Here is a 25,955-nt window from a genome sequence, read left to right on the forward strand (position 1 = left end):
AATAGAAATGGGTTTAGATATTTATCTCAATTCCTTTTTGTTTTTAAGAACCAAATCTGTTTAAGTGATTTGAAAATTTATAACCTAGGCATGGTAACATAGTATTAGATTTTACTGGAGTGCTTAACCACATTGGTTATTTATGTTTATTTAATTAGGGCTAGAGTTTAAAGTAAATGGTATTGAGGATAGGGTTGGATCATGATTTCATGTGGAGAATTGTTTCTAAGGGTTTAAGGAAAGTGGTGAGATAAACTCTATAATCACCAATCTTTACTAACAAGCTTTAACTTGAATTATTTAGGATAGATCCTATATGAAAGGATTTAGGGTTTTGATGATGCTTCACGATTTGAAGTAAAAAAATTGGCATGAGGCATGGCAGGGTTCTACTTATAATCCCAAGTGGTACTTGGATTGAAATTCAAATGTGGTCTAAAGTTGTAGTGGTAATCACCCATGTGATACACAACTAGGATTAGGATATGGACATAAGCTCTGGTTATGATTTTATTGGCTAAGGTTATTCTCCTCACTTTGTTAGAATTCTTGTATCAAGGCAACGCCAAGTTTGTCTCAAGTGTTTGGATAAACAAGGTTTAAGGTATTGCTATTACTTCTCCACTCAAGGCATGAGGATTGGTCTGGGGTTAACTTCTAGTGATCTACCTATCATTTCATGTGATAGATTATATCTACTTATCATATAGGTTTATCTAATCATTTAAATCTACAAGGTGAGATCAGGCATTAGACATGATCAACTATTTCTCACTAATCTCTTTTTATTATTCCTCTCATCACACTCATCTAGATTCTTAGGGTTTATGATCATTACTCAATTTGTCATGATCAAAGTATTGGCCTTACAAGGATTCATTAGTGAAGCATGGTTCTCCTCTCCAATATCAAATATTGACTTGAACAACTAGGATTAGTACTTATCTTATATTCTCTAGGATAGACATGGATATGGTTAGCATCTATCCCTCTCACTTCTAAATGTCTTGGGATAGCCTAAGGTCGTACTCAAGAGATGATGATATGATCTTCTAGGGTTTGCCTAGAAATTCTGCCTTGGTATCTTCTGTAGCTTGTTCTTCAGGAAATCTGATAAACCTACATCTTGTGGTATGCCTCCACCTCCTAGCTTCTTCATCTTGATCCTAGCTAATTCACATGGAAGGTCTCAAGTGTTCGATCCCTTGTATCATGGTACTAGATGAGCAAATGGATGAAGGGTGTGGCTCTATTTATAGGCTTGGGCAAGCTCTAGTATCATGACACATAGGTGGTGACTCTTGTTTTGGTTTGATGAGTAAGGTGATTGGTTGTCATGCCCTCATCCATAGCAATCCTTTGAGCATGAGATGGCAAAGCTTGGGATGCAAGTCATGTAGATATTTTCATCCTATGTGGCATGATCATTATCCTCTCATATGATTTATTTTTGGGTAGCCAGGTGGCATTTGTTATTAAATATCTTGTGAATGCTTTCATACTTGTGAATAGTGCACCATATCATGTATGATTGGATTTATGTTATAATATTAGTCAAAAGGTCAAGGTTGAGGGTTATTTCTCAATTTTGGATAGTTAGTGTTTGAATTCACTAAGGCATGATCATATGGGTTTCAAAATACTCATAGTTAGTTTTATTCAAATAGTTCGAATTATAATTTGTAATGAAAACGGAGTTAGTTTTATGATATTCCATATATTTAATAAGTTATGATTTAAATAAGAATGTGTGGTTTTTATGCACTTTAGACCCTGTTTTTTACCTTATTTGGTAATAAGTTTAGAAGTGAATTAAATTACACACAAAGGTAGTTGCTAACTTTTAAGTGTTAACAAGTTAGGGTTTGATTCTTAAAGAATGTGTTGTTGTAAATCTAATTCCATTTGATCTAATCCATAAATCAAATCATCTCTACCCAAAAATAGGTTTTAGCAAAGATCACAGTGAAGTTTATAGCGCTTGACTTGATGATCTACTTCAATTCCAGCAAGTCCAGTGAAACTTCAATTACTCTGGTAGGTTTTATTTGAAAGCACGAAAATTCCCCGGATTTTCTATGCATGAATGCAATGCACACTTTGGTGTTCTCTCATTTTGTTGCCTCTAAACCTAGGATATTACAATATGGTCCATTGCTGGGAAATGCTCAAGGACGCGGAGAAGTGGAGGACAAGTTTTGCAGCCTACGATGAAGCTGTGAAGAATGGGACAGCGGTCAACCTCGACGGCGAAGACGGCGATCATGGCCGTCAAGCCCTTCCTCCTCGTCCCCGCGGCCATAAGGCTACCAAGGACGATCTAGCCCGGGAGGCACAAGCCATTGCGTTCACGCAGAGCCTCGAGAAGATGATGGCTGACAATCAGGCCGCCTTGGCTGCTAGGGATGAGAAGAGGCGTCTGAAAAAAAAGGTCGCAACTGCCATCTTCCTCAACCTCACGAAAGAGGTCATTGTGATCCAAAAGGCAGACGCCGAGGCCAAATTTCTTGATGCCGAGGCTAGGAGGATGGACGCCGAGGCCAAGATCCGTTCAGAGGACTCAAGGATCATGCTAGCCGACTTGAGAAGCGTCGACGACGACACCAGGACCTGGTTCATGAAGAGGTGCGCCGAAATCTGCGCGCGAGACGCCTGATCGCCGGCGCCATGCGCCTAGCACCCTGGCCTCCTTTTGGACTTTTTACATTGCTGTTCAGGCCTTGTTGTGCCCCCTTTGGACTCCACTTTACGCATGTGGATGTGCAAAGTGTGATGTACTCATTTCAGACCTCAATTTGAGGCTGTAATTTCGTGCAAACTTGAGGCTAGAACCTCTTTTTTTGAATTTTGGCCCACGTCAAAAATGCGTCGCCCCGTTGGAGCGTTCCCAGACGCAAACGAACGCACGACCATTTTCGCGTCCGCCATGCAACGCAAACGGACGCCCGCGGACAATTTGGATGTCCGAAATGCGTCACGCGCTGGAGATGCCCTGAGAAAAAAAAACGTAGCCTCATTGAAGTGCAATTAGGGGCGCAAGCCTCTAGCTAGTTTCGGGGGAATTTTTGTTTTGCCCGTTTGGATACTTACATGATTTTTTCTTTATTTTTAGTTTTGATCCGTGGGTGTTCGGGGAAAATGTGAGCTTAGTTTATTTTTGTATTATGATTGGCTGCCGACAAAGTATTTTGCTGCACAAATTTGGCCGTAGAGAAAAATTGAGCTGCTTGGTTATTTGCAAATTTAGGATATGGTTACCGTGTTTGATTACAGTGATCTTACCACGACCAAAGTAGCCGTTGCAAAAGCACACGCGACAAACATAACCATTTACACTTAAACACAACATTGTGCGAGTAAATCCCTCTTAACGTGGGAGATGTAGAAGATTGGTCGGATGTGATGTGCCTATTATTATTATTATTATTATTATTATTATTATTATTATTATTATTATTATTATTATCATTTATTTATAAAAACTATTGTTATTATTACTTATGAGATTGATTATCTATGGTTTGCTTAATGTTTGTTGTCTAATTAAGGGTCTGGACAACATGATTCAAAGATCTACATAGATTAAACTTGTTATCTAGCAACTCCGCGATCTCCTAGTGACAGTGGAGATATTAAAGAGAAGTGAACATAACTCCAGCAAAACGGGGAACCATTAACCTTAATGCATTGGTCTAGTCTACCGACCTTACTAATTATGCTGGCTATTGCTGACAGTAATAGGTAATTGGAGAGTAGTGTCTATTGATCCCGGCATGGAGGAGATAGATGACTCAAAGGGTTAAAGGCTTACTTGTATCCTAATATGCAAAAATCACGTTCACATATCAACTGCATTCATATATTCATTCATATGGCGGCCATGAGTGTGCGTGGGCAACGATGTCCCACGCTTTATACTCGGCACATAAGGCTTAATTTAGAGCCGTCGTCCACCGGTTCAAGGCGGTGGAGGAAACCAGTCTCTCCCCACCTTGGCGCGCTCTAGCTTGACGATCTTGCCAGTACAAGACAGGTAAGAACAATAGCAAATGCAAGACATGATCAATGGGCAACAACAGAACAATGTCGATGCAGAACAAAGTGTGAAAATGATATGTTCTGGGTCTCGATCGACATGTGCGTACCGTATGCCGATTGGCGATTGCCGGACAAATAGACGTCGATCGTCATGGACCATGCTGCAAAGTAATAATGCGGGGTACGTTACCGATCGACGATTCAACGGTATTATTAATGTACTGTACGTGTTGTTCGTCCGTCTCCCGACGGCAACCACCGCACCGGCCGGCGTCAACCAACCAAACCAACGTGCGCCCGCGCGCCATGAATTAATTAAGCATCAAGGCTTAGTTTGCTTTGGTTGCTCCCCGATCAAGGTTCTGGTTAATTAGGCGTAACGTTCGGCGAATGATCGACAAGATTTGAAGATGATGATGTGAGTTTCGCCCAGCTACATGCATATGGTGGGAGCACGTAGTACGGCCATCGGTGATGCTCTATGTTTATGCAACGACGATCGTGTCATGGTTGTCTAGCTGGTCGGTCAAATAGTACCATGCTCTATGTTCTATTTGCAAACGAGTCGCGCGCAACCAAGAAAACTACACTAAACCAGGATTATTTCCGATTAATGCTAATCATGAGTTGCAACTAAATGTTGGAACCACTGAATTGTTTCGTGAATCGTGCAAGTAATGAGGTGCGAGATGGACTGCAACTAAAATTAGGTTGCGCCATCTAACCAAGAAAATATTAGTTATGAGTGGATCCCTTCGACAAAACCAAACTCGCCTGAGTTTTTCTCGTGTCTAGACCAACGACATAAGCCTTTTGATATCTCGGTTTCATGATTCACCCATGATGGAAGAAACAAAGATGAGGTTCCAGAGAGAGGGAGAGGGAGAGGGAGAGGGAGAGGGAGAGAGGGAGAGAGAGAGAGAGAGAGAGGCGACTCGGGCTTCCTTGCCTCCCCCACCGACCTTCCTCATGTCAAGTGGCCTTAGGACTATGGAGGCGCGGTGGATCCTGTCCTTGTTGACGGAAGGGCTTTGTTTTCTGATGTTTTTTTCAACCCGTTTAGCATTGTGTCCTACTTTGGCTACTTGAAGATGGAATAAAGTCCTCCCATCCAACCCTCATCCGGCGGTACGCTTAGCTAGCATGGTTGGAGGTTGTGTGGAGTTTTTTTCTCCGTCGGATCTCGCTGGATTTGGTCCGTGTTCTTTCTAATCTACATTTCTCTTCATTTGAGCGTGCACCGGTCCTTTGAGGGATTAGCGCGACGACTTTCTTGAGGGAGAGGCAAGGACGGCGGCGCATCTTCGCCTCATTCGTGCGCTTTTTGTCATCGGTAGGCGTTCCAAAATCTGCCTTTTATTATTACTACTTTTAGGATTTTTTATACCATTGTTGAGGATCATTATGAATAGATACATGGTCCTGGAAAAACCCATCATTTAGAGCATAAGGGCACCTCCAGAGTCCCGATGCATTTTAGATGTTAAAAATGACCACGTTTCGTCCGTTTGCGTCGGTCGCAGAAATTGTCATCGGGTCACGAGTGTCCGTTTGCGTTTGGGGTGCCCCCAAGACGCATTTGTAGTTTCCAAACATTTTTTCCATTGTGATACATAATTTAAAACATTGGAAAATGAGGAAACATTGGAAAATGCGCCTGCATCCTGCTCCGGCGGTCGTGTCCGGGCAGTACCTCTTGGGAGGAGGTGACGAGCAGGAGACGCGTCCGTGAGGATGATGAGGCGGTGCCTTGTAACAGGAAGGCCATAGCTAGTTTAAAATTTCCTTATTTATTCTCCTAGTTTGAACTTGTTCGGGGGGATTCGACAAGGCATGGCATGATCAAACAAACAATGTAGTATAGATTCTACTTAAGTTTGTCCAGAATGCATCGGACCGCTGGGGTTGTTCCCCGACGACGCAAGCGGACAATTTGCGTCTAGCCAACATTTCGACGTTTGCGGGGCGACGCAAACGGACGCGCGCGCATAATTTAGGTATCCGAAATGCGGTGGAGATGGTGTAAGAAATCTGGCAACAACGTTCAGTCATGTCCCCGCAAAAAAAAAAAAAAAAAAAACGTTCAGTCATGTGGCAGCGGCAGTGGCGGACAGCGGAATGGCACATGCATGCCGGCGCGGTGGAGGAAAGCGGCTTCCGGTGGCAACCGGGAAACAAGGAGCGCCACAGTGAGTGACCTGTGGCGCCCGGTGTGCATGCCGGCGCGGTGGCGGGCGGGCGGACGACCTGCTCTTCTTTTTCTCATTCATCACGGTCCCACCGGCCACCGCCACAGTGAGTGAGAGTGACACCCAACAACGGTTCGGTTCGGTTCGTTCCCAAGAAAAAAGAAAGAAAATCATCGAGTCGAGCGAGAGCCTCCCACTCCCCCACGGATCTCCTCTGTCTGTCGTCTCAAACCCAAACCCCTACCTGGTCCTCCTCCTCCCCCTCCCCACCCACACCCAGGCCATGGACGCGCCGCCGAGGGAGCGGAGGCACCACCGGAAGACTGCCACGGCCGCGCGCGCGGGGTACGCCGACGTCTTCGGGGGCCCGCCGCGCTTCGGGGCCGCGGGCCCGCCGCCGCTAGACTACGCCGAGGTCTTCGCCGCCACCTGCTCCATCCCCTACCTCGACCTGCCGCCCGTCGCCGCCGCAGACGCCGGAGACTGCTTCTCCTCCTCCGCCCGCCGCCGCGACGAATACGGGGAGATCTTCGGCGGGTTCGAGTTCGCCCACTTCGCCGCGCCCTACCACGACCTGTTCCAGGTTCCGCCCCCGCCCGCGCCCGCGCCCGCAACGGAGGAGGAGGACATCGCCTCGTCCAGCGCCAGCGCCAGCGCCAGCGCCAGCGCCAGCGGCAGCTCCTCCAGGTTCGTTCGCGCCGCGCCGCGCCGCGCCCTTCCTTCCCGCCTGTCCCTCTACCTGGAATGCTTCTCCCGTCCCACGCGCGTGCCATTCGCCCCACTTGGCAATTTCCAGGACCCGGGCGGCGTTGCAACTTAGACACCGCTGCGATTCCGTCCTTCCGTTGCCCCCAAATGCCCATCCCTTCCATGTCTGCCGAGTTTCTCAACCTTTCCCCACACCCCTTCATCCTTTCCACTCGTAAAGCCGCCCATATTTTTCTACCCGGCGATGCTCGCGATTCCGACCTTTAGAGAGAGGCCAGCCACTTACGACGGAGCATCAACCGTGGAACTCCTCCTTTATTGCTTCGGAAATTAATTAAGCCTCAAAACGGTGACCTGTATTTGGGTACAGCCTGGCCTGGCCTGGCCTCGCCTGCGCGTCTAGGGTATTCAGGCCAGCAGTAGCATATGCCTTGATGTCGGAATTAAGATGTCTGCCTGTGTTGGTTGGGAATGCGTCAATCGTGGTGTCCTCGTCTTGTTAGGTCATACGTAGCTTCTCCTATGGTCCAAGGAGTTCACTAGAACCAGCTTGTTCTCCATGTGGATAGAAAAGCTGTCCTGTGAGTTGAAACACAAATATTGAGTGAGGATGACATTGATAAGGGTTGGAAGGCTTTTCGGGGGCCGAGCTTGCTGCCGATAATCGGACTCTCTGCCTGCCTTTTGCAACTGCATGCTTCAGATTGGTGCCAGCTAAGCAATATAGCTGAAATCAGCCAGATCAGTGCTAAATGCAGTGTCAAAAACACCACTAGTGGAACGTTTGGTTTATGTTTCACACTGCAAGAAGCGCTTTCGATGAGTGCCACGATATCTACAAGCTAGACACAAGAAGTTGGCGTTGACAGGGAGCATTACAAGCTTCATTGCTAGGCTACTGCTGGTTGGAATAGAAAAGCAGAATGACTACGTTGTGAGTTATGAGATGGACATCATGTTGATTTCCCTCTGCTATTGGTAATTGGCAATTGGCATGGAAAGTCCCTTTTCCTGTCAGTTCCCTTCGTTTTAGTTCACGTCAATGTCAACAAATGGATTGAACAGATCCATTATCTGGGATAGAGAGGACGGACCTGGTGGTGGGGCCACCTCTAACATCTCAACCAGCAGAAACATATCACATGATAGGAAACAACAGGGGTGATCACACTGGGGTAGGACAGGGAAGCGCTGCTGTGTAAGACTAATGTAACTTTTGACATATGGTTATCTGGATGCATACGAAATTATCATATTGATTGGACAGATTCTTACTATGGAACGTATTTACTGCTACGGGACCTCTACGCACGGATTGAAGTCCATGAACTATGTGCTGCAACGTTAATTTGGATAGGATCATAGAATGCTCACGAAGCTAGTGCCTGGCATTGCTATGCTATACTATTTATTCTGCGATATCTACTTGTTGTGATCAACCTATGAATTTGTTTTCTTGTCAGGTCTGTCTCCAAGAAATGATTTGCACTCCTTGTGATTCCAACATAAATCTGAAATGGATCATATCATTTGAATATTGAATCTGCAAAATTTGTTGATTAATTGGACCAATTGTGTTAGTATGGGCGTGCTATATGTTTGAGGTGGCATCTTATAATATCAAAATTAGCAACATATTCACATCTGTTTCTACAGACATATGAATACAAAAAAATTAGACAATATCCTCTTCAAACAAGCATATATTTTACAGTATTATAGACACCTCAGATTCTGGCATGCATTATTTGTCCATGGACGAGAGGCTTCTCAATTTTCACATAGCTGATATTTGGAACTTCCTAGGCATTCTTCCTAAGGCTGCCCAGTGGTGCCATAATATAGTATGTAAAACTAGATAGTTCCTTTTATGCAGAATCAGAATCCATTATTTTACTGTACTCGTTTCAAATTAGTTTTATAGCTTCTTTCTTTCATTCATGGTATGATATAATATGAATACCCCTTCTACAATTTTTAAATGTACCTTTGCTAAAGTGTAGTTCTGTGCTACTTGAGCTGTCCCTTATGTTACCACTTACAACTTGTAGTGAACCATATTAACATTTTTTATTTATTCATGCTTGTTGCTCTTGAACTTGCTTTGATAGTTGAAGTACACCACTGATTTAATTTTTAACAGATCATCGATAAACAATGAATCTAGGCGACTTGATGCTGAGAAATCTGCTCTCCATCAACACTTCAAAGAGCACGAGTCTTCTCCAATGTCCTTCCCTCCGGAGAGTCAGGAATTTGTCATGTCATATTGCAAGACTACCCAGGCAAAACCGAATGATCTAATTGAGATGACTACGTGCACAGTTCACCCTTCAGTGGATCATGTGGTTGGTTCTTCGAATTTTTCACATGCCCCAGCAACTAATCATGTTTCAAAAATAGATAATGGTATAATGACTAATGGAGACAGAGGGAAGAAGCCCCCCTCAATCTCTGTAACTGCAAAGGTGCGAAGTCCTGAGATTGACTTCAGTTTTGATCAGAAGCAGCACAGACCAGAATGTCTACCTCTTTCCGAAAATGTTCCTGCAAATGAAAGTAACCAGAAATCTGATATTTCTGCAACGCCCAGTAATGGAGACAGAGGGAAGAAGCCCCCCTCAACCTCTGTAACTGCAAAGGTGCGAAGTCCTGAGATTGACTTCAGTTTTGATCAGAAGCAGCACAGACCAGAATGTCTACCTCTTTCCGAAAATGTTCCTGCAAATGAAAGTAACCAGAAATCTGATATTTCTGCAACGCCCAGTAATGGAGACAGAGGGAAGAAGCCCCCCTCAACCTTTGTAGCTGCCAAGGTGAGAAGTCCTGAGATTGACTTCAGTTTTCATCAGAAGCAGCATGTACCAGAATGTCCACCTCTTTCTGAAAATGTTTCTGCAAATGGAAGTAACCAGAAATCTGATATTCTTGCAACACCCAGCAATGGAAAACCTTTTGCAGATTATGCATTTATGAGGGTATCTAATGTTAATGTGCAGACACAACCAAAAGTACCACTACAACCTTTGGCGCAGCAACCTAAAGTGCTAAACAAGAAAGAAAGTGCAGCAAAGGGAGATCTCCATCTTGACAGTGACACTCCAATTTCTGTCCATGTTGCTTCAAGTACCAATGTGCCTCGAACTGAAAAAAGAGCTGATGCTGCTTTGTCTTACACTGAGGCCAATCCGAGTTCTGCTGCAGACGCTATGAAGGAGGCAATGGAATATGCTGATGCTAGGTTAAGAGCTGCAAAGGAACTAATGGAGAGAAAAGGTGACAGTTTTAAAATTCGAAAGAAGCCCAGTCATCACAGAAGCACAAGATCTGTAGAAATCAAGGCTCCTGTAGAGGTATATACATTTGAGGAAAACATGTCAATGAAAAATCCAGCAAAAGGACATAATTTTGTGTTGGACAAGCACCAAGGTAATGCTGTCAGAACGAATCATTGTGATGACAGTGGAAGAAAGGTACTGCCATTTGAGAAGCCTAAGCAGATGATGCGAACTTGCACTATGCCATGTCAAAATTCCAGTAAATTAGAGAAACTAGGTAACTGGAGATCAGGTGATGAATTTTTTGAGCTTACTGGAGATGATCAGAAATGCCAGACTGATACAGCCAGGGGGGAAGAAGATAATTGTGGGACATCAAAGACTGTCACTGAGCCCAGAAAGGTCCAAGAAGGTAAAGTTGAAGTTACCATGCAAGACTCTGACCTTGGAAGACATGAAAAACCGCGGGTTGTTAATTATCACAGCGATTTGGAAGTGAAACATGAAAGTCGGAAAGAAGATAACACAGTTCAATTGGATAAAGGAGAAGATATGGTGTCTGCAATGCTGGAAGCTTCTACAGAATATATGGCACACAAAGGTATTGATAGCTCCCATTGTGAGGAACTTGTGACTGTTGGAAATTCTGAAGGAAGCCACGATGATGGGAGTGTTGACCTTCCTTCTGTGAGCAAGGTCTCTCCTGAATTAGACTTCATCAAGGATGTTCCTAGTTCACGCTCAACTTCTTCGTCTGTTAACTACGCCAATGATCTGAAACATCTTGGTAATAGTAATATGAGTTCAGTAGAAGGAACATTGAAGGAGCCCGAAAAGAGTGAAGGAGGACTAGAGGTACGATGTGATTATGAGATCCAAAGCACTTCAGGGAGTAGTAAAACATTACAAGAACCTCCAGAAGTTGCTGATGTTTATAATTCCCAAGCAAGTCAAATTAAATCATTGATTTTAGAGGAACTTGAAAGATCTGATCTAACTCAAACTTCCCCAAGGGTCGAGAGTACATCTGAGCTTGAAGCTGAAACCTATGGAAGGGAAAAGTTTAGTTTTATTGGTGAATCATACCTGCATAATGAAAACGAAATACCTTGTGAATCACTAATCTCTGAAGTAGAGAAAGTTGAAACTGAAGTGGAACTTCATCCACACACACATACTGAAGAGTCTGTTCCAGATGAGGATGTTAAGTGTACTGAACAGAGTGATATTACTTTGCAAACCAATAATCCTGTAGTGTCATCTGTGCTGAATGTATTCGAGGTAGCCAGCAAATTGATTAAAGGGGACGTTGATCAGGAAATCCAAGGTTCATTAGGGCCTAGCGAAGTGGAAGACAGAACAGAAGAAGGGACTGATAGACCTGTCTCCGTTTGTGAACGTAAAGAAGCAGAAGAAACCCCCTCAGAAAATAATGAGAAGACAGATACGGAGGAAGAATCAGCTCATGCTAATCAGGAGGATCAAAAGGCATCTGTATCTGATACTAACAAAGGACAAGTTGATGTAGATGCACGGGGTAAGATAACAGTTGATAAAATGGAAAGTGTGATAAGTTTTGAAGATGAGATTACCATGAAATCTGCTAATGATTGCCCCACCATAGTAGCAATAAATTCAAAGGACGAGCCAGCTTTCTGTCCAGAAATGAGTACGGACGTGCAGCACTTGACTCAAAATGCTGAATCTGCTATTTCTCAGACATCTAATGAAAATGTTCCTGATGTTGACAAGACCAAAGAGGTGCGCAAAGAAGCAGTAAGAGAATTACCTACAGAAATATCTAGAACATCTGAAGAAGAGAAAAGCAGTGCAAGCAAAATGGAAGGAAAAAACTCTAGAGAAAGGATATCAAAGGCAGAACAAAAGCATCAACATGTTCATTTGGAGAAGAATGACAGTGTGCCTAAATCTGCAGAAAGTTCATTCCCAGTTTCCGCTGAGGTGTCAAGAAAAGAGACACCTGGGCCTCAGAGAAGCAAAGAGAGGGGGAGTACAAAATCAGAAAAGGAAAGAGAGGACAGAGAGGCTGCTCAAAGACTTGAAGAAGCAAAAGAAAGGCAAAAGATATTTGAGAAAGAAAGAGAAAATGCCGAAGACAGTGAAAGAAAAAGAAAGGAAGAGCAGGAGAGGGAAAGGGAAAGGGAAAAGGATAAACTTGCTGTTGAAAGAGCTACAAGAGAAGCCCACGAGAGGGCATTTAATAATGCTCGTGAGATGGCAGAAAAAATGGCATTGGAAAGGATTGCGGCGGCACGCCAAAGGGCTTCTGCTGAGGCCCGACAAAAAGAAGAGAGAGCAAATGCCGAAGCTCGGATAAAAGCAGAACGGGCTGCAGTCGAAAGAGCAACTGCAGAAGCTCGGGAGAGGGCGATTAAAAAGGCTAAGGCTGAGAAGGCTGCTGCAGAGGCAAGAGAACGCAGGGAACAAATCAGATCCTCTTCCAAGGTTAGTTGTACGCCCAGTAATCTGGCAGGTGGTGTTTGTTGGTATAATATATCATCTAAAATAGTGAAGCCACTTCAAATGTTACTATCGTTATTATTATTCAAAATACTGGCTAGATCTGAATCCTGGTCTCTGGATGTGCAGGATATTCGACAGGACACTCATTCTCAAAGAGCAACTTCTAGTGGCTCCTTAAGAAACCCAGATTCTAGTAGCAAAGGTACTCATTACTTCCATATGTTTTATTGTAACAAGCGAGGTTACCTGTTTCCACTAAGCAAAATGCATGGAAGTTCCAGTATTTTGTTCTGTTATGGCATGATTTTAGTAGTTTTGCATTTATGGTCTCCTAAAAATTTAAAAATGAATTGGTGAGCTAACATATAAATGTTTTGTTGGCTGTAGTGGTTGATGCTGAGTCGGGTTTAAGGCATAAAGCAAGAATAGAGAGGCATCAACGCACAACTGAGCGAGTGGTATGCATGTTTTGTTTTTCTAGTTTAACTTTCTTTATGTTTTTGCAGTGGTTGTTGTGCTGATATGCATTGCTAATTGCAGTCAAAAGCCCTCGCTGAGAAGAACATGCGCGACCTGATGGTTCAGAGAGAGCAGGCAGAGAAACATGTAAGACATTTTTAGGCACGGAAAGGACCATCTTCTCACTGCACCAACATTTTTTATTCATTGTTTGCCTTTTTTTCCTGTTTCAGAGGATGGCTGATTTCCTGGATCCTGAGGTTAAGAGGTGGTCAAACGGAAAGGAAGGAAATCTGCGAGCCCTGTTGTCCACTTTGCAATATGTAAGCCGTTCTGTGTCATGTGTCAACACATTCATAGATCTCTTACACAGATAAGCAAGATAAGGCAGAACAGAAATATCACCGTGCTTCTTACTCTTGTCCTGGCAGATTCTTGGAGCTGATAGTGGTTGGCAGCCAGTGCCACTTACAGACCTCATCACAGCCGCCGCGGTGAAGAAGGCCTACAGGAAGGCAACTCTGTGTGTCCACCCGGATAAATTGCAGCAAAGGGGTGCTACAATCAGGCAGAAGTACATCTGTGAGAAAGTTTTTGACCTTCTCAAGGTTTGTGCCATGTCTTCTTTTTAGTACGACTGGTGCTCTGGTCCAGTTTGATCCTTCAATTCCAAAATTGTAGATTTGGTCTGTGCAAAGAACCCACACAGCACTCTAATTCATACATTCTTTTTATGTCCAACGTTGCAGGATGCTTGGAACAAGTTCACCTCCGAGGAGCGCTAGGACCGACAGATAGGTGGGGAACAAAGAAGCCAATTTATTTTGGAGTAGCATTTGCATAGCCATATTGTTAGTTTTTTCATTCAATATTGGTGTAAATATGCAGCTCTAGGTATGTAGCATCATGCCAAGTTGACCGTGCATGTCTCTCCTTAATTAGTAGCAGTTCCGTATGTGACTGGAAGTGATTCATTTGAAAGAGCTACGTGGTTGTGCTCCTAGCTTTTTGGAAATTAGTTATGTTCCAGGACTAGGTAACATGTCGCCGTTTTTTATGTTTGTTTCACGGGAGATAAGTAGCCTAGCAGGGCAAGATGCACAGGCAGGAGGTGCCTTGTCTTGAGCCGCATCCCACAGGGAGGAAATGCCATCTCGTGGAGTTGAAAGTGAGAAACTGAAGGACGTCGTACTGCGAAACTCAAGGTTGCCCTGAATTACCTAGTTCTGAACTTCTGACTCTTACTGATTTTGGGACTGCGAGATGACTCATGGAGGACAACTGAAAAACTTCTACAAACAGTTCACTAACCAAATATTTAGTAGGGCAAGCTTGAGCTTGGGCTAAGATAGAACGTACCCCAGACGACGTAGTCGGGGACAGTCATTCAGGAACTTGACGGTAGATGTCAGGCAACTTCGATGATGGAGGCAACGGAAAAATCCCATATTTTTCAAGTTTTATTTACAGGATCGATCCCCCAGAAGAGTCTGCTGCCACTTCAACTCGACGCGCACGCACGCAGCTTTATTATTACAGGGGAAGAACGACTACTACTAGGAGTACTTGCTTTGCTACTGATGCTTGCTGCATGAGCCGTCTCCTGTCCCAGCTCCCAACTTCTACCGTCCCGCCAGGGATCCTATCTTCTTCCTCGTCTGAATGAACTTCAGGTCGGCAGCTCTGGGCTACCAACAACTCTCGAAAAAGATGCGGTTGCCGCGGCGCAGGCGGCGTTCTACACCACGGTGCCGTCCTTCACGGTTGCGTTCTTCAGTATCACCACGATCCCGGACCTGATGTAGTACCCTTCCTCTGGCCGATCAGCCTCCTGGACGCCCTGTCATGACCAAACCAACAGCAGTGGCAAGGTTCAGAGCGGGGTGTATACTTTTCTCAAAACATTGGGTTCAGAAGAGTTTGAGCTCTGACTGAAGGAGCATCTTACCTCGCTGTTCGCGATGACCACGTCCCTTCCGATCCTAGCGTTCATGTCGATGATGCAGTTGCTACATATACAACACACCAACAAATACAATGTATCAGATCATGTGCTAAACAGTGCGTATACTGTGTCAGAATCCAGGTCAACCTCCTCACCTGAGCTTGGAGTTCTCCCCGACACCGATGGGGACCTTGCCCTCGGACAGCAGCCCCAAGATCTCGTCCTCGGTCTCGTACAGATCCGCGCCCATCATCATCGCGTTCTGCAAGAACGCCATTGTAAAGAATGACCATTACACGAACTGCATTTCACACAAGCTACTACATATTATGAATTTTCAGATGATGGTGGTGTGGAAACTGGAAAGCAAACCTTAAGCACAGATCCGGAGTTTAGGCGTGAACGGACGCCGATGATAGAGTGCTCAATGGTGCATTCGCGCAGGAAGCAACCATGTGAAATGATCGCTTCTTTGATCTGCAAACATGGATCCAGAGATCAGATAGGCCTAGATTACATATAGTACTTTGGATAGCAAGTTTATTCCGTGCCGCACGTACCCTGCACTTGTCGGACTTTGTTGGTGGCAAGTATCGAGGCGAAGTGAAGAAGGGAGTCTTTGGGTCATAAAACTCAAACTTTGGAGGCTGCAATGACGAAATATGTGAGGAAAGATTGAAATTGGCTGATATTTTAGTCCAACTGAAAACAGCACTTTATCATTTATCAGATTATTTTAGTCCAGTTTAATTTTACAGTTGCAGTACATCAAATTTGGAAGCAACAGTTTCAAAAAAAACTGGAAGCAACCAAGGCTAAATATCACCTGCTCGCAGAGTGCCATGTTTGCATCGAAGAACGATCTGATTGTTCCAATGTCCTCCCAGTAGTCAGTGAAGACATATGCCTGACAACAATAGAGTGAAATAAATGACATACCAGTTTTTTCAGACTGCATTTGATGCAGCACTACCTCCCCAGCTGCTGCAGATTTTTCAAATGGGGCAACACACTACCTATACAATGAGTGGAGTTCACATATAAAATTTACCTGTACATTGTGGTCATGTAGAGCTCTCGGGAGGATTTCAGACCCAAAGTCATGTAGTTCTGTGTATCTTGACCTGAGAATGCCAACATTAGAATGCAGAGCCAAAGGAGAACCATGCATCGCAAAGACCGGGTTCTTACTTTAGAAGGTTCAAAAGAACTTCTCTTTTGAAGACATAAACTCCCATGGAAGCAATGTAGGGGTTTTTGGCTGGATCATCTATGGCAAAATTGAGAAAGCTGGTATCCACTTTCTGCAGTGATCAATAGTTTAAGTTTTAGATAGTGCAAATCTGTTAGTGTGAACATATATCTGAATGTGAGCAAGGTGAGTGCTAACCATTGCTTCCAAGTCCGCGCCCTTTGGCTTCTCAGAAAATTGGATCACACGACCTGAACTGTCGAACTTCACTAGTCCATATTCAGATGCCCGGCTTCCAAAACAACGAAGAACAAATCAGGATGCAGTGCAACTTCAGAAGGAATCGAGGATACAGAACAACAGCCAATACCTTTCTCCAACAGGGGCACATGACAGAGTAATGTCAGCATTGTCATCAACATGTTTCTGTAAATGATGTGTGCCACAGGGTCAGCCAGTTCAAAATAACACATACAGTAGAGCATGTGAAAGAGGCAATCACAAACCTGTACAAGCTCCATGTAATCCATGCGATAAAGCTGGTCCCCCGACAAGATCAAAATGTGCTCGATAGATTTATGCTTATAATAGTCCTGGAAAGGTACAAAGAACATAACAAGCATTACTTTAACAATGCATACATACAAGTATGAGGTTCAAGAAGGGCCATGTGCTCCTAGATACTCTTCTCACCTCAAGTACCCAGATAAATTTTCTGACTGCATCTGCGGTTCCCCGGAACCATCCAGCAGCCTCCCCAGGCATTTGCGTTGCGGCCAATACCTATTTATTTGTTAGAAAAAAAAAGGCTCAGTCAACGTGTGATGTAGTCGGCAAAGACATCAGAACAAAAATCGTAAGAAAACATAAGTACTCTGTATCAAGAACTTGAGGTGAATTACCTCAACAGATCCATCAGTGAAATTGATCCCCCCGCCAAGGTACGTGCGGTGAATGTGACGATTAAGAGATGCCGAGTTGAACTGAGTCATCACGAATATCTTGTTTATGCCACTGTTGAAGCAGTTGCTCATGGGAATATCGATAAGCCTGTAACATCCTCCAATAGGAACCTGAGGGATGCAACAAAAGGAAAGGAACAAGATTCAGGCCTGTGATCTGAAGATGACTGGACGAGTAGTCACTGATAGCCTTGATCTTGACATCATGTCTCTTAAAGTGGGGGGCATCATTGGGGCCGGCTACAGAAACCACTGCTGCCGCTAATAATAATTTAAACACGATGCAGTGCTACTGAATGAGCTGTACTTCAACTAGTCCTATCCAAATCAATTGCCATGTGCCGATAGTAGTAACAATTGAAAATAATGAGAATTCAGATTCCTGTCTACTTAATGCTGGGATATCATCTGGAACATACTATCTGCAAACCACATCCGTTCCTTCAGTTGAAATGCATCAAGTTGAGAGTAAATAAATCTAGAAAGTTATAACACTGGATGGTGAAAATGTGTTATCTTACTGCTACTAATAATTTATAAACACTATGCCGTGCTACGGAATGAGCTGTACATAAACTGGTCTTATCCAAACCAATGCCATGTGCAAATAATAACTAGTAGTACTGAGATTTCATATTCCTGTCTACTTATAGCTGGGATATCATCTGGAACATATCTGCGAATGACAGAGACGACTTTTCTTATTCGTTCCTTGAGTTGAGATCTATCAACTTGACACTAAATAAACCTAGAAAGTTAGCACAATCGAAATAGATGGTGACAATGTGTTGTCTTACAGCAGGCGTGGCCCTTGTGCTGGTGAGAGGGAAGAGCTGAGTCCCGGTGCCGCCGCCCAGTATGACCGCCGCAACCTCGTTCGGATCGGCGTAGTTCCTCCGGAAGGACGACCGGACGACCTGCGACTTTTTCGCATCAAGAAAATCAGAGATGCCAACGAAAGTGAAAAAGCGTGCCCTTAAAATGTGATCACCTGAAGAGATGAGACTTACAAGGGTGTCCGGGCTGGCGTCGGAGGTGAGCACGCACTGCGCGCCGTTGGCGGCGCCTCCCCCTCTGGTGCCGTTGCACTTCCTCCTCAGCGCCATCTCGTGCCTGAGGCTGCTGCTGTCCCCGACCTTGAGCCTCTCGCACCCGTTGTTGGCGCTCCTCACCGGGCACACGCACGCTTTGCCCTCCAGCGGGAGCACGCTGCTGAACTGCATCGATGACATCGGCCCTGCAACTGCACAGGACCACGACCATCAGCAAACAAGGAAGCTTGAAGAACTCCTTGACTGAACTAGATTTCTTTTTTTTTTTTGGCGAAATATCAGCTGATCTATAGATAATCATCCATAGTAGTAGAAAGAGCTCAAAAAGTAGTAGTACTAAAAATTAGTGATGAACTCCCACGTCCAGCACCAAAAGCAGCTGGAACTTGTATGTATTTTGTAAAGTGCTTAATGATCACGGAAAAAAAGGGGATCAGTCAGTCATACTAGGCGCTCGCGCGCGGCGCTTCTGATGATTCACGGACCGGGCAGAGTTGGAAAGCGATGAATCGAGGACCTTTCTTCGGCCCCTTTTTTTCAGGAGCGAGAGGGTGACGCGCGTGAATCACGAGATCCTGTGATGTGGTGGCTGAACCCAAAAGGAAGCAAAGCTGAATATATAAGGTCCAAACCGAACGCAGCTCCTTGACTCACTCACTCACTGGAATGCTTTGCGGGAGGAATTTATGTGAGTATGCTGCAGAGTTGGATAACACACACCGCTTGGAGAGGGGAAGCTTGTCGACCCAAGAAAGTAGTATAGTACAGTAGTATTTATAAGTAGAATGGTAATGATGAAACGGAGGTGGTGAGTGGCCGAAAAATTGGAAGAAATGCGAATGCGCAGGATCCAAGGACGACGACTTGCTAGCTTTTTGGGAAGCAAAAACAAAACGAAAACAAGTTGGCCGTACGTGGAGATGAAGAATCGGGCTGTATACAGAGGGAGTGACCGATAACTGAAGTATACTACTAGTAATGATATTCAGTGCAATCAATCGATTTAATCAGGCGATAGAAAAGAAATTAATCATCAGGCTAGGAAAATAAATAAAAAATAAAAATCTGCGTATTATTATTTATTATTGGAAACTGATGATGAAACTGGGAACCGCGCGCGCGTGATCCTAGCCGGCCGGCGGTCACCTCCGTCCCAAGAATTTCCCGACAGATCCGATGACCCCGGAGCCATACCCCTGCTGCAGTGTGCAGGAGACCCTCGTCGGCGGTGGGTGCCAGGCGTCCTGACTCGCCGTCGCCGGCGCGGGCGTCTGATCCACCGCGCGCGCGCGCGCGCGCGCTCTGGCTGGCTGGCTCGGACACAGATAGGAACGGAGAAATGTAGGGCAAAGTCCGGTTTGCGGCGAGGAGAAAATCCACCAACGGACAGGGCATGGCCGCCAAGAACGAGCAGGCCACCTTACCTTTGCAGTCCCCCCCTCCCCGCCACACCCACCCACGCATGCATCCAAGAACTGGTAACCCAAATGCATTGTGCGCGCGCGGCAAATCCGTAGAGAGGAAGGAGCGGAGGATGTTTACCTGGAACGAATCGGCGGATCGGGGAAGGACCGGTGGAATGCAACGGAATGGGATGGGATGGGAGCAGGGATGAATCAAATGTGGGGAGGAATTGATGGAGGGAGTGGGCTGGGCGGGGGTGATGTGGCGAGAGGGAGATGGTTCAGGAGAGGAGGTGTGGTGGTGATGTGGAGGCCCGCCCGCCCGGCCGGCTTATAAAGCGGGTCGGGGCGTTTGCGTCCTAGGCCTAGCTAGCTCGCTCGTGCAGGCAAGGCAACGGACGGACGGACGGTGTTGAGGCAGGCTAGCGTGAAGGTGGCATGGGGGTACTCCACTCCACTCTAGTTTTTGGCGTTTCGCGCACACATCCCCATTGCCATTCCCCATGTCCATGTTCATGTCCATGTGCGGTAGCGGCAGCGGCAGCGGTAGGACGCCGGCTCACGGTACGCCGCCCCACACCGTCCACTTCACCCTCACGCCTCTTCCTTCCTTCCTCCCCTTGCTTTCCACCTTCACCAGTCTGTATTTGTACATTTCCTGTCTAGGTGCCTAGTACGTACGTTTCAGCTCAGCTCAGCCTGTCGAAGGAACGCACAAACAAGGGACAGCAGGCACTCTCGCTTGTCCGCGATCTAGAACGACGCCTCCCGCCGTCAGATCGATCCCATCCCATGGGCACGCACACAGCACACAGCAAACTAGCAAGGAACAACAACAGAGGAGCTAACAACAACTGGCCTAGCTTTGTCTTCTTCACACAACAGAACCACCTGCCTGCCGTTTTGGCGCTTCCACGATGTGCACCTTCTCCTATCACGCCGTATACGGCTTGGCTTCGCCGGAGGCAGGGGATCGACCGGAGCCGTACGCGCGATCCTCCCTCCTTCTTCTTCTTCTTCCACGTTGCGCGCGCAGCTAGCACCTTCTGCTCGATCGCGCACCACCGTGCCCGTGCAATTCGGCAGCCGCATGCATGTGGACCACAACAAACTTCATCACACACACACACGGCCGGGCCGGGACGGGACGGGAGCAACCAGCAAGCAAGCCGTGCGATCTTCTCTTCTCTTCTCTTCACACAACCGATCGAGAAGAGGAGGAGGATGCCATTACTCGTTTGTCCATTTCCCCGTGAGCGTGAGCGTGAATGAATGCCCAGACACATCACCCGCCCAACCAACGGTGGAAATCGCTCCGCCCGGCCATGTGTGCCTAGCGCTACGCCTGCTACAGCTAGCGCCGCTGGGTTCTGTCTGTCACTACTCTACTCTGCCGCTCCAGCCTCTATAGCCAATCAACGTGCGCGCGCGCGCGCCCAACAAGATCATATCTTGATTTTTTTTTTCCAAACGATCCTAGGATCGGATTTCATTATCAGCAAATAACGAAACAAAACGAGTATCACATGCCCATCAGGCACGCTCCAACACAAACACCACAACACAAAGAAAATAAAGGCTGCCTGGGGCAAGCCAACAACTCAACACATCTAACAGTTTTTCTCCCAACACAGAGAGATACCGCATCGAAACAGCACCAAAAAAGGTTATCGCAGCTAACACCAGCCAACAGCATAAACCGGCAGAAGTTCTTCACCAAGATGAACACATCAGGGGATGTCAACATGATCATCCTCCTCCATATCGTCCTCATCAACGTCAGCGTTCCTTGCTTCCCTGATCATCAGCGGCCTCTGTGCCGGGGGAGGCCTGTTCTGAGCCCCAGCAGCGACATTTTGAGTATTAGCCAGCTTCAGAAGTCCATCAGCTCCCAAACGCAGGTCTTCAGCGTCCTTCTTTCCGTGCAAACCTGCCCAGTATTTCATGAAAACAGTAGAATAACTAATCAGTTCAACCGGATCCTTGATCAATTTATGATCAAAGCAAGCTCTATTCCTCAGTTTCCATATTGCCCAGCAAATCGCAGCCAACCCCGCAATTTGCGTGTTTCTGCTTGCAGGGATAAAACGTGGGATCCACCAGAAGAACTGAGTAAAGGAACCAGGTCTGGTTCTCGCTCCAATCAGCTTCCCAACCGCACTCCAAACGAACTTTGCAGCTGGACAGGAGAACGATCATATCAAGCCCACGTGTGTGGTTTTGGTAATTGATGACAATTCATACGGACTAATGTTTGTGTTTAGTGATATTTGTAGGAGTTGTCTATAGGCAATATTTGAACCATATGTTGATTTCAATATTGCAATAAGAATAAATTGATGAAGAATATATAGTGTCAAGTATGTCTTGAATATGAAGATGAAGTGAGCCCTCTCGTTTAGCTTCAAGGCATCAATATGATGAAAAATGAACAAATTAAGTGCGAGTTCAAGGTGAGCCAATTCAGAGAGGTCATATGCTTGAAGCTTGCCATCCATATGGTGATCATGGATATGTGAAGATGCGCCGAAGAAGAAGCTCTCCCGTGGTGGTGGATTATGGGGGACCAATCCACAAGACTTCGTCTAGCAAGCACAATCAAGAAAGGTGTTCCACCTTGTTGCGATCAAGATCGTCATCATCGAGCTCAAGTGGAACGCTTGAGCTCTAGCTCATCGAAGACGGATTCCGCATGAATCACTTATTGCGTTTTAAATATTGGAGTTTTTCTCGGTTTCTTGTATTGAGAGGTTTCACTATACAATCGACAGAAAAATCTACCCCACATGTTCTTAAGTTTTTCACTCTTTGTGCGGGTTGCTCTTGTCATCCTCTTTACAACAAAAATGGTCTCACCTAAATCTGAGTTTCCTAACTCAAGTTATTGCATTTTCCATATTGGAGGTTTTAACGGTTTGTCTTTTATAGATAGGTAAAACCTTTATTAATTTGTTTCTATACTCCCGTGTGATGTTTCTATGCATATTTCCGTAGAGCTCGTTTTTTTATTTCAACGAGCCTAAGATCATCGAAATCGGAGTCCGGATGCAAATTTCTTAAGGTTTTTGTATCGGGTGTTTGGGTATAAACGGGAAGGCCGGCACTACCGCCATGAGAAGGCTGGCACTGCCGTCGGGAGCAGGCTGGCACTGCCAGTGGCTCTAGGCCAACACTGCCGCCGGGACCGGGAGCAGGCCGACACTGCCGGCCAGTTGCGATTTTGGCCCCAACGGGAAGAAATCTGAGACCCCTTTTTCAGGCCTTCTTTATCCTCTCTCTCCCTACTTCTTCTTCCTACACTTGCTCTCCTCCATTGCTAACATTTGAGAGCTTCCTCTCCCTCTAATGTCTCCATGATTCTTGCTCATATTTGAGGAAAAGAGAGAGGAGATCTAGATCTACAATCCCACTAATCAAATTTCCTTCTTTGTGAGGGAATCCCTAGATCTAGTTAATGGAAGATAAATTTGGTGTTCCTCTTCATATTTGTTCTCTATTATTCTCCTAATAGATTTTGTACCTTTGTTGGAATTTGAAAGAGAAGGACTTGAGCATCTTTGTGTTGTTCTTGCCATTGCATTTGGTGAATCGGTTTGAGTTCTCCACGGTGATTCGTGGAAGTGAAAGCAAGAAAGTTGTTACTCTTTGGTTCTTGGAACCCTAGACGGATTTGAGGCCTTTTTGGTGATTTCTTCGAAGCCTCCAATTAAGTTGTGGTTGTGTGCCGCAAGCTTTGTGTAAGGCCCGGTTTCTGCCTCGAAGGAAATCCCTTAGTGGAATCGTGACCTAGGCCTTTGTGGTGAATGTCACCGGAGAATGAGGTGAGGCCTTTGTGGCGCTCGGTGTGTGGTGTGACTACCGCATCTTGGGGTAACGCCTTTGTGGCATTGGTGTGCATCGAGCAACCACACCTCAAGGTAAGACCTCTTGTGGTGTTCGGAAGCACTAAGCCACCGCACCTCTCCAACGGAGATTAGCACTCGCAAAAGTGTGAACTTCGGGATAAATCATCGTCTCCCGCGTGCCTCGGTTATCTCTATACCTGACCTCTTTACTTATGCACTTTAATTTGTGATAGCCTTCGTGCTTCAAGTTATATATATCTTACTATCACATAGTTCTTATCTTGCTTAGCATAAGTTGTTGGTGCACATTTGGTCTTGACAAAGTAAACACTACTTTTTTTTCCACATTTGTTAAGCCCATCTAGGAAAAGTTTTTAACCACCTATTCACCCCCCCTCTAGGCTGCATTTGTGTACTTTCAATTGGTATCAGAGCCTCGTCTCTCATTTTAGGCTTCACTGCCTTGAGAGTAAAGATGTCGGCTCGGGGATTAGAGCATGATGACACTTTTATATTCGATGGCACAAACTATGATGTTTGGAAGTTTCGCATGCTTAGTCATTTTCGCGACATTGACCCTCATATGGAGCAAATTGTAGATATAGGTTTTTCTCCTCCTATGGATTCCCAAAATCTATCTTTGGAGGATCAGAAAAACTTATGTCTCAATGTGCATGCTTCTAATGTTTTTATGAATGCGTTGAGGTATGTAGGTCTTTTTACATTCTTGCCTTTTGGAGCGCTCATGAGTTATGGACGAACATTCACGACAAATATGATGTGTCCAATATTATTAAGGATGATTGCATTGCTTCCAATTCAGGCTGTGATGAGTTCTCATCTTCATCCACTTCACCAATGTGTGGCAAGACACAAGGTGATGATATGGTGAGTAGTGATGAAAATTGCAATGTTGATGTTGAGCTTACCATTGATGTTCCTTCATCCCTATCTCATTGCAATGCTTCATCTTCGGACTTAAACACATCTAGCACTATAAATAGAATACATGCTTGCGTTGATAGTCCTTGCATATCATGTGTAAATTGCTTGAACAAATCTCATGATGATATGCTTGCTTTATCTTGTTGCCATGATAAAAAAATGTTGATATTTCCTCTAGTTGTTTTTTGTCTAACAATGTAGAGGAAAACGAAGATTCTATTGGTCAAGACAAGATCTTGTATGGAGCCCCAAGTAAATCTTCATCCTCATCTCACGGTTCTCATATATTCCTTATGGCCAAGGGCTCCACGATATCTCCTACCATGGAACCTAATATTTCTCATGTTAATGAGGATGAGGATGATTATGAAGAAGATGATTGGATCTCCTCTTTACACGATAAGGGTAAGAATGTATATCGTGTTATTTGCAAAGATAAAATTGCTTGCTCTCACTTGTTTGAAATCTTGACTATTGCTATTGAGATCCAAAAACTTATTTGGATGCGTGAGAACACTATTTGTAAAATGGGTGCTCTTGAACGTGAGTATGCCAATGATATGGAATCCCTAAAGGATGAACTTGAAGAAGAACTAACCACCAATGAAGTTCTTGAGGAGACCTTTGCTCTAGAATTGTCTAGAGAAAAGGAAAACCATGATAGAGCTCTTGAGGTGGAAAATGATTTAAAAATAAAGAATGATAAGCTTGTGTTTGTTAATGCTAAACTCCTTGAGGATAATGAGCAACTAAAAATGGCTCTAGGTTCATTGTGAGTGCGCTCACCAAACTCATTGAGTTACATGAGCAACTTAAAGCTTCTGATATAAAGGATCATGCCAACTTGACGTCTCCTATTTCAATTCATGATGATGCTTGTGCTACTAACTCTACTTCTTGTGAAGCATCTATCTTAAAGTAGAATATCGAGCTAAGGGCTCAACTTGAATTGCTAACTAGCAATTGTGAGAAATTGGAAGAAAATCATGGAAATCTTTCTCACTCACATGAGGATCTTCTAGCTTCCCATGATATGCTAAAGTTATCTCATGAGGCTATTATGTCAAAGGTAACATCTTGTGAGCCTCATGTGGAAATTAGCACTACTACTCAAAATGCTATATTGCAATGTGTTGTCCTAGTAATTCATCCACACATAGTATTGCTAAATCTTGTGATGAATTATCTTCCTTGCCTTGTTTCTCTAACAATGAAGGTTCTACTTCCTCTAGTACTTGTGTTCTTACAAACCATGTAAAGGAAATCAAAGAGCTCAAGGACCAAGTCACTTCTTTGAAGAAAGACTTGGTAAAGAGTCATGAAGGGAAATGTAAACTTGACAACATGTTGAGTGTGCAACAATCCCCCAATGACAAGAGTGGGCTTGGATTCAAATCCAACAACAAGAACAAGTCCAAGAACAACAAGAAGAATAAGGGCCAAGTAAAGTAAAAC

At 44.9% G+C, this 25,955-nt stretch overlaps 2 protein-coding genes across 4 annotated transcripts; one reads left to right on the forward strand and one right to left on the reverse strand.

The window, feature by feature from the left end:
* Positions 1-6,452: 6,452 nt before the first annotated feature.
* On the forward strand, positions 6,453-14,191 carry LOC127327760 (uncharacterized). 2 transcript variants are annotated; one of them, XM_051354551.2, is made up of 8 exons: positions 6,453-6,914; positions 9,079-12,679; positions 12,824-12,899; positions 13,085-13,155; positions 13,238-13,303; positions 13,390-13,479; positions 13,588-13,764; positions 13,906-14,191. In XM_051354551.2, the coding sequence occupies exons 1-8, from the start codon at positions 6,511-6,513 to the stop codon at positions 13,939-13,941; spliced, it is 4,521 nt and encodes a 1,506-aa protein (XP_051210511.1). In that variant the 5' UTR covers positions 6,453-6,510; the 3' UTR covers positions 13,942-14,191. The 2 variants fall into 2 exon arrangements, with proteins under 2 accessions (XP_051210511.1, XP_051210512.1); XM_051354552.1 differs by lacking the exon at positions 6,453-6,914 and adding an exon at positions 6,953-8,133.
* Positions 14,192-14,578: 387 nt separating this feature from the next.
* Positions 14,579-20,034, reverse strand: LOC127327761 (glucose-1-phosphate adenylyltransferase large subunit 1, chloroplastic/amyloplastic). Of its 2 annotated transcripts, none has more exons than XM_051354554.2 (16): positions 19,850-20,034; positions 18,266-18,498; positions 18,053-18,172; positions 17,196-17,366; positions 16,987-17,076; positions 16,800-16,886; positions 16,664-16,719; positions 16,492-16,585; positions 16,293-16,405; positions 16,153-16,225; positions 15,928-16,008; positions 15,662-15,748; positions 15,474-15,578; positions 15,257-15,363; positions 15,105-15,165; positions 14,579-14,996 (listed from the first exon to the last, which is right to left on the reverse strand). In XM_051354554.2, the coding sequence occupies exons 2-16, from the start codon at positions 18,485-18,487 to the stop codon at positions 14,895-14,897; spliced, it is 1,569 nt and encodes a 522-aa protein (XP_051210514.1). In that variant the 5' UTR covers positions 18,488-18,498; positions 19,850-20,034; the 3' UTR covers positions 14,579-14,894. The 2 variants fall into 2 exon arrangements, with proteins under 2 accessions (XP_051210514.1, XP_051210513.1); XM_051354553.2 differs by having other exon boundaries at positions 18,053-18,178.
* Between the last annotated feature and the right edge of the window lie 5,921 nt (positions 20,035-25,955).

Source organism: Lolium perenne, chromosome 1 (genome assembly GCF_019359855.2).
Source record: "Lolium perenne isolate Kyuss_39 chromosome 1, Kyuss_2.0, whole genome shotgun sequence".
NCBI lineage: Eukaryota > Viridiplantae > Streptophyta > Magnoliopsida > Poales > Poaceae > Lolium > Lolium perenne.

Bases quoted from the DNA above. Each gene is read 5' to 3' on its own strand.
- LOC127327761 (XM_051354553.2), bottom strand. From the start codon at position 18,487: ATGTCATCGATGCAGTTCAGCAGCGTGCTCCCGCTGGAGGGCAAAGCG. The intron at 17,077-17,195 runs GTAATTCACCTC...ACAAATAAATAG, and splicing joins TCACTGATGGATCTGTTGAG to GTATTGGCCGCAACGCAAAT. The intron at 15,579-15,661 runs GTACGTGCGGCA...CCATGTTTGCAG, and splicing joins CAAAGTCCGACAAGTGCAGG to ATCAAAGAAGCGATCATTTC.
- LOC127327760 (XM_051354551.2), top strand. From the start codon at position 6,511: ATGGACGCGCCGCCGAGGGAGCGGAGGCACCACCGGAAGACTGCCACG. The intron at 12,900-13,084 runs GTACTCATTACT...TGTTGGCTGTAG, and splicing joins CCCAGATTCTAGTAGCAAAG to TGGTTGATGCTGAGTCGGGT. The intron at 13,480-13,587 runs GTAAGCCGTTCT...TTGTCCTGGCAG, and splicing joins TGTTGTCCACTTTGCAATAT to ATTCTTGGAGCTGATAGTGG.